Genomic DNA, 12,254 nt, shown 5'->3' on the forward strand with positions numbered 1-12,254 from the left:
GTTTGACAAATCTGTTAAAGAGTTCTTTGAGATTGTAATTAGTAGGGTAGATAAGGGGGAACCAGTGGATGTAGTGTATTTGGATTTCCAAAAAGCATTTGATAAGGTGCCACACAAGAGGTCATTACACAAAATTAGGGCTCATAGGATTGGTGGTAAGATATTAACATGGATTGCGAATTGGTTTAACAAACAGAAAACAGTAGGAATAAAGAGCTAATTTTTGGATTGCAGGATGTAAATAATGGCGTATTATTTACGCAAGGATCCGTGTTTGGGCCTCAGCTATTTACAATCTATATAAGACTTAGATGAGGGGACTGAGTATAATGTATCCAAGTTTGCTAACGATACAAAGCTAGGTGGAAAAGTAAGTTAGAGAGCTAGGTAGGAAAGTAAGTTGTGATGAAGACGCAAAAAGGCTGCAAAGGGATATAGACAGGTTAGATGAGTGGGCAAGAACATAATAGATGGAATATAGTGTGGTGAAATGTGAAATTATCCACTTTGGTGGGATAAATAGAAAAACAGAATATTTTTTAAATGGAGAGAGATTGGGAAATGTTGGTGTTCAGAGGGACCTGGGCATCCTTGTACACAAACAGAAAATTAACATGCAGGTACAGCAAGCAATTAGGAAAGCAAATGGTATGTCAGCCTTTATTACAAAAGGATTGGAGCATAATTGTAAAAAAATGTCTTACTGCAATATATATGGCCTTGGTGAGATCACACCTGGATTACTGTGTACAGTTTAGGTCTCCTTACCTAAGGATATATTTGCCTTAGAAGAAGTGCAACGAAAGTTCACGAGACTGATTATTGGGATGGGAGCACTGTCCTATGAGGAGAGATTGTGTAGACTAGGCAGATATTCCCTAGAGCTTAGAAGATTGACAGGTGATCTCATTGAAACATATAAAATTCTTAAGGAGCTTGGCAGGGTAGATGCTGGGAGGATGTTTACCCTGGCTGAGGAGTTTAGAACCAGGCGTCACAGTCTTAGAATAAGGGGTCGTCATTTAGGATGGGAATGTGGGAAGGGAGGACCTTGAGACAATCACTATCACTAGGGTGGTAGTGCTGGACAGGCTAATGGGACTCAAGGTAGACAAGTCCCCTGGTCCTGATGAAATGCATCCCAGGGTATTAAAAGAGATGGCGGAAGTTATAGCAGATGCATTCGTTATAATCTATCAAAATTCTCTGGACTCTGGGGAGATACCATCGGATTGGAAAGCAGCTAAAGTAACGCCTCTGTTTAAAAAAGGGAGCAGACAAAAGGCAGGTAACTATAGGCCGGTTAGTTTAACATCTGTAGTGGGGAAAATGCTTGAAGCTATCATTAAGGAAGAAATAGCGGGACATCTAGATAGGAATAATGCAATCAAGCAGACGCAACATGGATTCATGAAGGGGAAATCATGTTTAACTAATTTACTGGAATTCTTTGATATATCGAGCATGGTGGATAGAGGTGTACCGATAGATGTGGTGTATTTAGATTTTCAAAAGGCATTCGATAAGGTGCCACACAAAAGGTTACTGCAGAAGATAAAGATACGTGGAGTCAGAGGAAATGTATTAGCATGGATAGAGAATTGGCTAACTAACAGAAAGCAGAGAGCTGGGATAAATGGGTCCTTTTCAGGTTGGAAATCGGTGGTTAGTGATGTGCCACAGGGATCGGTGCTGGGACCACAACTGTTTACAATATACATAGATGACCTGGAAGAGGGGACGGAGTGTGGTGTAACAAAATTTGCAGATGACACAAAGATTAGTGGAAAAGCAGGTTGTGTAGAGAACACAGAGAGGCTGCAAAGAGATTTAGATAGGTTAAGCGAATGGGCTAAGGTTTGGCAGATGGAATATAATGTCGGAAAATGTGAGGTCATCCACCTTGGGAAAAAACAGTAAAAGGGAATATTATTTGAATGGGGAGAAATTACAACATGCTGCGGTGCAGAGGGACCTGGGGGTCCTTGTGCATGAATCCCAAAGTTATTTGCAGGTGCAGCAGGTAATCAGGAAGGCGAATGGAATGTTGGCCTTCATTGTGAGAGGGATGGAGTACAAAAGCAGGGTGGTCCTGCTGCAACTGTACAGGGTATTGGTGAGGCCGCACCTGGAATCATGCGTGCAGTTTTGGTCACCTTACTTAAGGATGGATATACTAGCTTTGGAGGGGGTAGAGAGACGATTCACTAGGCTGATTCCGGAGATGAGTGGGTTACCTTATGATGATAGATTGAGTAGACTGGGTCTTTACTCGTTGGAGTTCAGAAGGATGAGGAGTGATTTTATAGAAACATTTAAAATAATGAAAGGGACAGACAAGATAGAGGCAGAGAGGTTGTTTCCACTGGTCAGGGAGACTAGAACTAAGGGGCACAGCCTCAAAATACGGGGGAGCCAATTTAAAACTGAGTTGAGAAGGAATTTCTTCTCCCAGAGGGTTGTGAATCTGTGGAATTCTCTGCCCAAGGAAGCAGTTGAGGCTAGCTCATTGAATGTATTCAAATCAGAGAGAGAGATTTTTAACCAATAAGGGAATTAAGGGTTATAGGGAGTGAGCAGGTAAGTGGAGCTGAGTCCACGGCCAGATCAGCCATGATCTTGTTGAATGGCAGAGCAGGCTCGAGGGGCTAGAAAGCCTACTCCTGCCTGTTCCTAACTCTTACGTTCTTATAGATGAGGAGAAATTTCTTCACTCAAAGCGTTGTGAATCTTTGGTATTCTGTACCCCAGAAGGCTATGGATGTTCAGTCATTGGGTATATTCAAGACTGATATCAATAGATTTTTGGATCCTAAGGGAAGGTGGAGTTGAGGTAGATCAGCCATGATCTTATTGAATAGCGGAGCAGACTCGAGGGGCTGAATGGCCTACTCCTGGCTCCTATTTCCTATGTTCTGAAGATTGTCATTGCATGCATATCTGATGCATTAGAGGCCTGTATTACAATCTAAAAAGAACATTGTATAGAATATTTTAAGTGTACTGTAGCTGTGTATTTATCCATCATAAAAAAGGAACAGAAAATGCTGGAAATATTCAGCAGGTCAGGTACTATCTGTGGAGAAACAGAGTTAACATTTCAGGCCCCTCAAACGTTAACACTTTCTTTCTCCACAGATACTACCTGATCTATTGAGTATTTCCAGCATTTTATGTTTTTATTTCAGATATCCAGCATCTGCAGTATTTTGTTTTTGTAATCTATCATGCACGCTTTGCTCTCTTGCTTCCTTTTCTGGTTCTTTCCTGTATTCAGGTTTGTTTCTGTATTATAAGCCTCCTTCTTCGGTTTCATTTTAAATCTCTGTATCTTTAGTAATCCAAACAGCTCTAACTTTGGATGTCCTTCCTTTCCCACCTGGGGGAAATTTGTCTCATCTAAACCCAAATGATCTCCTCTTTGAAGGCCTCCCATAGCTAATTTACTATTTTACCTGACAATCTGATTCCAATCCACTTGGGTCAGATCCCCTTTCAACTCACTGAAATTAGCCCTCCTCCAGTTGAGTATCACATTTGAATATTCTTCGTCCTTTTACATAATAATTCAATTGAAAAATGCTGATGGATGTGGATGAACAGACATTGGGACTCAAATACATATTTCCCTGAAATTACATGTGCAAGTACATAAAGCCATAAAAGGCGAACAGCATTTTGAATTTTATAGAGGCACAAGTGAAGAAGCAGTAAGTTTATCTAAAAACATTAGTTAGGCCACAGCTAGAGTACTGGGTGCTGTTCTCGGTTCTCCATTATAAAAAGGACATTAAACCTATTGAGAATGCAGAGCATAGATTCAGTAGGATGATGCCAAGGATGCAAAACTATAGTTATGAGGAGAGGTCCTGTTGCTCTGTTCACAGCCCCTATACCATTAGCAAATGGTTGTCAATAGCATGTAGCTAATTAAATGAGAATGTCACTCAAAAAGGTCTGGTATAATTGACTTAATTCTGCAATACCACTGTATCCTACTAATTGATGCAGTGATTTTATTATCTTAAAACAATTAGCTACATTTCTAAAGAGTTGTCAGCCTTGGCTCAGTCATAGCATTCTTGCCGGAGTTAGTAAGTTGTGGCTCAAGCCCCACGCCAGAGACTTGAGCACATAATTTATCCTTACACGTCAATGCAGTACTGAGGGAGTGCTGTACTGTCGGAGGTGTTGTTTTTCACGTGAGGCGTTAAACCAAGATCCCATTTGCCCTCTCGGGTGAATGTAAAAGATCAGATGGCAGTATTTGAAGAGCAAGGGAGTTCATCCTTGCCAACATTTATCCTTCAAGCATCACAAAAATGATAATCTGGTCTGTTTATCTCATTGTTATTGGTGGGATGTTGCACATAAATTAGCTGCTGCATTTTCTACATTACAGTGACAACACTTCAAAAACATTTAATTGGCCGTGAATTGCTTTGAGATGTCCTGAGATCGTGAAAGCTGCTCAACAAATGCAAGCTCTTTACTTGGAAGGCAAGCATAGGAAAATAAGGCAATGACATACTTTCTTCAATCAGATATTTTTATTTTAAGAGGTTTTAATATAATTATGAATTAGACACATTCAAACCAACTATTCTGTACTACTTCAAGTTGCATCAAGCATTATTGTATAGTTATCTGAAATTCATATTTGCAAGCCATCAGATCTTAGAATCTTGACTTCAAAAAGAAAAGATCTTTACACATAGAAACAAAGTTTAGTCTAATCCTTTGGTGATAAAGGGACAGTATATAATATCTCCATACATATACATATAGAAACTTTATATATCATTTCAGTTATCCTGCTCCCCAAATTGTACAAAGAGCAATTACCTAAAAAATACTTCATTTCCTCTATTTCTACTAATTCCAAGATTAAATATTAATTTTAGAATATGGGTGTATTAACTGTGCAGGTACACTTTTGCATATGACAAGAGTTCTGATACTTCAGAATGCGTGTAAAAGTCAGATCTTCACAGAGTGAACACCAGTATTACAGCAGATAAGATTAGATGATAGTTCAGGTTACCATCAGCAAAAGAAAGTTTAATTTCAAGAAGGCTTTCTTCAGTCAATCATGTCTGCTCCCTCGCCGCCCGTGGCATCAACAGAAATATGAAGATCCTCCAACATCTCTGCTAAACTGATCCGAGGAGCACCATCATCATCAGTATCACTTTCAACGGGAATTTTTGAGGAATCTATGAACAAAAATGGTTTACATTTTAAGGATATCAAATTTACTAATCATATTGTTAATTGAAATTGAGTATAATGAAATTTCAAATGGAGCATTTAGAATCCTCACAGAACGTGACGTCAAATAATATAAGTATCAACAGGATTCTGGATCAAATTTGCTGACTCTGACGACTGAGGTTACATCCAGTCAGCACAATGGAACAGTGCAGTCAGATGGTGTGCCTGCAATTCAAGATTCAGAGCAGACATAGCTGATCTGACATCCTCCATAGTAAATGTGGAGAATTGCAAGGTATAAAATCAAATAACTTTGATGCACTACACTCTTGCATTATAAAACTATTAATTGTCCCAGTTTTTACACCTGAAAAATCCAAACAATGGAAAGTACTCTGATGCCATCTAGGGGTAAATAATCAGTATTGCTTGCCACACATACTGGAAAACTGGACATAAAAAACATCTAAATATTCAAGCAGTATTGAATTTTGTAATAAAGGTACAACGTCCTGAATCCGGCAACCTCGGGACTGAGGCCGTGCCGGTTTTCCTGGATTTTGGAGAAGAAAATCCGATGTCCCAAATCTGTCAACCTCAGAGCCGAGGCTGTGCCGGTTTTTGTATTTTTCTGGATTACAGAATAGAAAATCTGATGTCCCGAAGCCGGCAACCTCAGGGGCCGAGGCAGTGTCCGGTTTTCAGACAATAATTCTGGATTCCGAACGACTCCATCTGCAATGCGCTTTTCTAAAAAAATGTCTGGTTTTCAGAATTCCGCCTTCGGGACGTTGTATCTGTAATAGACAGCTTTGAAGGCGGAACAGGAATGAAAACAATTCCTAATCCTAATGGACCAATGAGAAACATGTGCTTCATATTGGCCGAGTAAAATGTTGCCTTTACACCTGATTCTTCTCCATAAATGTACAGGCATGTACATTGATCTCAGTTAGGAAGACGTAGGTTGTTACTAGCTGATACAAGATGTTATTGCTCCGCAAGGCTGCTAGATAAGTTATAACAAAGATTTCTATCAAAGAGAGATTCAGGTAGCAACAGGAATGAAAAAAAATATTCACTAAAAATACTTTTCTCCCCTCACAATGGGCCGAAAATTGCGGCCCCGCCAGATCCGTACGAAGTGCGCACACACTCGGCGAGGCCTCGCAAAACCGGTATTCGGCACGCGATGCGCATTCACCGGGAACCGGCTTTTCTGATCTGTCAAAATTTCTTTACACAGATCCTACGCATCCCCGGGAGAAGGACTTCCGGGGGGCAGAGATTGGGCTATTTGCCCATCTCAAGTCCTTCAAACTCTTACGCCTTGTAAAAGCAGGCATATTAGCTTACTTTTGCCAGCGTAAGAGTTTTAAAACATAGAAAAATTAAATTTACTTATTTTTATATTAAAAACTCTATCCATCAAGGTAAATTTATTTTTAAACCTATTAAAATACATTGAAAAACATTTTTAACACATTTCGAAGACATTTATTTTCAATTAATTTTAAATATGTGAGGTGTTTTTTTAATTTATTGTACTGTGTTTCTTGTTTTAGAGGGGTTTTCTCATTGATAGTAATGGGAGCTCGTAAAAACGGAGTTCCCAGTATTATCAATGAGAATACTACATAGTGACTGGTGGTCCAGGCCCACGTGATTTCAAGTCCCCGTACGCTGTGCAGAGACGTACGCCTCTGGAGGCCTCCAACCTCCGGGACCAACATGTATTTTTGTGATTTTTTTTGGGTCGGATGCGTTTGTCCAAAGGAAGCCTCTAACCGCAATTTTCGGCCCAAAATCAAAGCTGTTTTCTTTTAAGTAATTTTTGCATGAACCTTTGTGCGAAACTCACCCCGATAAATATTGACATTCTTCCTAATGATATCATCATCTTCAAGGTCTTCAAGGAATTCCAAGTATTGTCTAGAATGTACAGAAATTTGTTATTTCATGTTCATTACCGCAGCTCAAAGCATCACACATTCCATTTTCTCCACACTATTTTTTTTTTTTTAAATAGATCATTTTGTCACTATTATGCAATTACCACCCATTATATTATCTTTGTTGAGGTTAAATAGATTCAAATTAAAAGATCAGTAGCATAGCATATTAATTCAATGATGTGCTGTGTCAAGGGATAAGATGTGGTTTCCCAATGCTGCCTATCCCAAAGTTCTCAGCAGATGCTATTTGCAGCTATTTCCTAGCACTCTGTTCAACAGGAGCAGAGCCACTGGCTCAACAGCAAAAATTCTGCTCACCAGTTTAGACCGAAACTGCTGCATGATATTTGAAGACATGGCAAGGCAAGATAAAATTAAAATTTAGTGAATCCAAAAGGACAGCTATACATACTTAACTATGGTCTCTCCTATTCTGCATACAAATGGATTAATAGTGTAGTTTTTATATTAGACTAGCAACCCAGAGGTTACGAGTTCATTCCACCATAGCAATTTCTGAAACTAAATTCAAAAAATCTGGTAATTCTGGGCAAGCACAAGAAAAGGTGACCATGAAAGCTGCCAGATTTTTGTTAAAAAAAAATCAATTGATTCCTGGCACTCCTTCCTGGTCTAGCCTATATTTGACTTCAGTCCCACACTACATGGCTGACTTATAGGAACAGGAGAAGGTCATTTCTGCTATCCAGTTAGATCATGGTTAACCTGTACTTCAACTCCATTTACCCATTGTTCCATATATCACGATATCCTGACCCAACAAATTCTATTGATCTCAGTTTCAACTGACTCAGCTGCCACAACTTTTGGGGGCATGGGTTCCAGATTTCCACTACCCTTTACATAAAATGGCCTAGCTCTACTTTCAAGATTATGCCCTCTTGTTCTGGATTTCTCCTATTGAATTCCTTTATAATTTTAAACACCTCGATTATATTCCCCCTCAATCTTCTAAACTCAAGGGAATACAAGCCAAATTAATTTGTAACCTGTAATTTAATTGAAGGCTTGGTATCAATATGGTGCATCAGCACTGTACCCCCTTCCATGACCAATGTACCGTTCCCAAACGCAGTACTACTGATGGGATCTGAACAAAGTGCTATACAACTGAAGCATCACTTCTTCACTTTTGAATTCCAACCCCCTTGAGATAAAAGCCAACATTACATTAGCCTTTTTGATTACTTGTTGTTCTTGTGCACTAAGCTTTAGTGGACACCTCAATCCCATTGCTCTTGCCCAGCTTCTAGTCTCTCACCATTCAGAAAATATTTTGATTAGTCTCCCTCAGATCCAAAATGGTCTCACACTTCATGTTGGACTCAATCTGCCAGAATTTGCCCACTCACTTAGTCTGTATGTCCCTTTGTAACTTTCTGTTCCCATCTAAACATCTTTCAGCACCTCCTAAGTTAGTGTCAACTGCAAACTTGAACATACAAGTCTAATCCTTCATCCAAAATCATTGATATAAATGGTGAAAAGCTGAGACCCCAGTACTGATCCCTGGGGAACATCGCTTATCATATCCTGCCAATCAAAGAACATTCCCTTTATCCCTACTCTCTCTCTTACCTCCTAAACACTTACTGACCCATGTTACAAACTTAGCTTCAATTTGGAGCATTTTTTCTAATAATCTCATGTTTGGAATAAATGCCTTTTGAAGTCCATGTAGATAACATCCATTGACACTCCCCTATCAACTATGCTATTGACCTCCTCAAAAAAAAATACAACTAAATTAGTCAGACATGACCTACCATTACAAATCCATGCTGACTCTCCAATCAGCTTGTACTAGTTACTCTGTCCCAGATAATAAGTTCCAATAACTTCTGCACAACTGATGTTCAACTGATAGGTCCGCAGTTACCTGATTTAATCTCTCATTCCCTTCTTAAATAATGGACTGACATTTTTGCAATTTTCCCAATCCAAAGGCACAATTCCTGAATCTAGAGAGATGTGGAAAACTATGACTAACACATCTGCAATCTCATCAATTTCTTTTAATTCCCTGGGGAGGAAACCAGATCCTAAATCCTATTATTTTTTTCCAAGTACCATTTAAAAAAATATAAAATCTACTCAGTTCCACCTATGACTTATTTATAGGTTCCCTTGTATCACTGGTATTTTGTCCTCTTCCTCCGTTGTGAAAACGGATACAATGTACTCATTTAACAAATCTGCCATTTCCTGATTATCCAAGGGCTCAATGTCTTCTGAAAAAGTGGCCTAGCAAGCACTTCTTTACATAGTATTATATTACACAGTATTTACAGCTAACCCCTTCAACATATCCCTCTATTCAGTTCTTGTTTAAAAATAATCACAATGGGGAAATAATTCAAGCATAGCACAGCTCACATACCAAAAACAAATACAAGATCTGCATGCTGTCCCTTGAGGTCATCTGTGGGCACAGGACCATCAGGAAGACCAAATCCACTGTCTTTGAACCACATCATAAACTCTACTCCCTTACCACTGAATCTCTTCTCAGCCATTTGTTCTGACCACATGAAGCCTTGGCAACCGGTTTGACCAAACTACAAATGCCATATCCTAACCATCACCAAGAGCACTTATTTCCACCTACATAATACTCTCCTCCCCTATCTCATCCCTCTATCACTAAAACCTTTATCCATGTTTTTGTCACCTTTTGACTTGATCCTTCTTGCTAGCTTCCCATTTTGCACTTTCCTACTTATCCAAACTCAACCATCTGCATCCTGTCCCACACCAAGTCGTACTGACCCATTCCCCCAGCCATTGCTGACCTACAGTGGCATTCTGTCTGCCACACATTCAATTTAAAACAAAGTCATTCTCAATCCCACCACAGCTCACTCTATCCTATCTCAACAACCTCCTGCAGCCTTACATATGCTCTTGCATCCTATGATCCTGCAGGTCTAGACTTCTGTGCATCATCTTCCATTTGTCCCACCGTTGATAGAGCCTTCAGCTATATTGGCCCTACTCTCTTCCCCCACCCCCCCCCCAAACTTCTTTACCTTTAAAATCTCTCTCAAAAGCAGTGTTTCCCCCCCAAACAAGATTTCAGTCACAACTCCTAATCTCTCCTTCTATGGCTTGGCTTCTGTTTCCTTACTGTCTAGAAAACATCACAAGGTGCTTTACAGATTTAAGAAACTATATAAATGCAAACTATTGTTGTTGACCAATGTAATAGTTAATCTGGGATAAATCATTTTTAAAATTGACCTACTATTGTCTGAACCTATGCCAATATAGCTCAAGGTTAACTCTGTGTTGTAATTTCTTTACATTTTTCATGCATTTGTCCAATCATCTTTCAAAATTGAAATACTTTCATACAGCAACACAATTCATTTGGAGCGGTCTTAAGGAAAATACTCTAAATGTTTCTGGTGCAGCTCCTGGCTTTCCCAAGGAGACAGCAGGAGTGATCTGACTGCATAAATACAGGAAAAGAGTGACCAAGGCATACCAGCCAGAAGATTCTGCACACATAATCTATAAAATCCCAATCAACTTTTTCCAAAAAGGCTTGGATTGGAGTCTTCTGTTTTGATGGCGCAGAATTTAAAAATAAATTTTTTGTTAGTTTTCAAGTTACTTTCAAAGTAACAGCCCTATAAAACTATTATATTAATGTGATTTGAGGGGAAATAGGAAACTAGATTATACTTTTCATCATCTGTTCCCATGTCCTCACGGTCCTTGTCCAGTTCTTTAAGCTTCCAGTTCCTACGATGTTGCCGCCTACCACGATCATAGCCCTTTTTAATCAATACCTAGCGAAAAAGTATTATGGGTTACTCGACATAAATAATTGACTAGTTACTCATCTTCACATCTATGTAGCAAAATAAAAAGTATCCCTTTACTTGGCCAGAAAATCTAGATTTAAAATCAGTTTGTTTATCCAAGATCATCCTACACTACAAGATGTTTCAATTTGTTCAAAGTTTGATTGTTCGGATGACATATTACAAAATTTAATTTTGTGCTTTTAAAAGTCATTTCAGTTATGCCATCCACATACAAAACTATGTCTCAAAGTACAAAATAGTGGAAAACAGTGGACATAAAATAAAAAAGAGGAAACAAAAACAGAGGGTTTGCTAAATGCCAGTCAAAAAGGGTTTTTAAATTAAGAGGTGGCAAGACAGAGAAACTTGGGAAAGTAAATTGCAGTGTAGTGGTGCACTGGCTCAGAAAACACATGATGGTAGATTGGACAGTATTCGGAACATAAAGTAAACCAAGTTACTGGTCCAGCACCAGACCCACTACACTACCATAACCTTAAATGAGAATAGTCAAATCTCCCTTACCTTTCTCATGTAAAATAGAAACTAAAAGAACTGCACTTTACAAGAGTAGGAATAAGCAAAGAACATACTGTAATTAATGGTTACACGATTGATTACATTGAACAGTTAATTTGACATTTTTTGAATGAAGGGTACATTTGGTGTACAAATACAGGTGCAATGTCCCGAATCCGGAACTCTGAAAACCGGATTTGTCCGAAAACTGGATGTTTTGCGCATAGCCGATGGAGTCGTACGGAATCCAGAATTACTGTCCGAAAACCGGACATTTTTGAGGCAGCCAACAGTGGGGTGGTTCAGTTTGGTAGGCGGATTAAGGAGGCTACTTACCGGTATAAAGCGCAGCGCCGGGAGGGGAGGGGGGGCCGCAGGCAAAATCCAGCAAAATCCAAAATCCAGCACGAATTCAGTCGAGGATTGTGGATTTCAGACAAGAGTCTGAAACCGGAATCTTCGACCAAATCCATGCTGGATTTCAGGTTTTGTGATTTCAGACTTCGCCACTCAAAACCCGGCGCAGATTCGGTCGAGGAATCTGGATTTCAGACTACTGGTTTTTTTGCCTGAAATCTGGAAAAACCCAAAAACCAGCACAGACTCAGTCCCAATGATTCCAGACGTTGTACCTGTATTATTAACTGAATAGGTAGCATTTTCAAGAATTTTGTCAGGAATTTTGTCAGGAAAGGGGTACTGAGGGAATGATCAGCCATGATCTTATTGAATG

At 39.3% G+C, this 12,254-nt stretch overlaps 1 protein-coding gene across 1 annotated transcript in view; it reads right to left on the reverse strand.

Annotated features, from left to right (window-relative positions):
• Positions 1–4,531: 4,531 nt before the first annotated feature.
• nmd3 (NMD3 ribosome export adaptor) overlaps positions 4,532–12,254 on the reverse strand; it is a 45,237-nt gene continuing 37,514 nt past the window's right edge. Inside the window, exons 14-16 of the mRNA XM_070883568.1 lie at positions 10,878–10,984; positions 7,076–7,146; positions 4,532–5,216 (exon numbers count right to left, since the gene is read on the reverse strand). Of these exons, the coding sequence (XP_070739669.1) occupies positions 5,083–5,216; positions 7,076–7,146; positions 10,878–10,984 (312 nt within the window). The 3' untranslated portion in view covers positions 4,532–5,082. The remainder of the gene's footprint in view (positions 5,217–7,075; positions 7,147–10,877; positions 10,985–12,254) is intronic.

The sequence above is a fragment of the Pristiophorus japonicus genome, chromosome 6 (assembly GCF_044704955.1).
Source record: "Pristiophorus japonicus isolate sPriJap1 chromosome 6, sPriJap1.hap1, whole genome shotgun sequence".
NCBI lineage: Eukaryota > Metazoa > Chordata > Chondrichthyes > Pristiophoridae > Pristiophorus > Pristiophorus japonicus.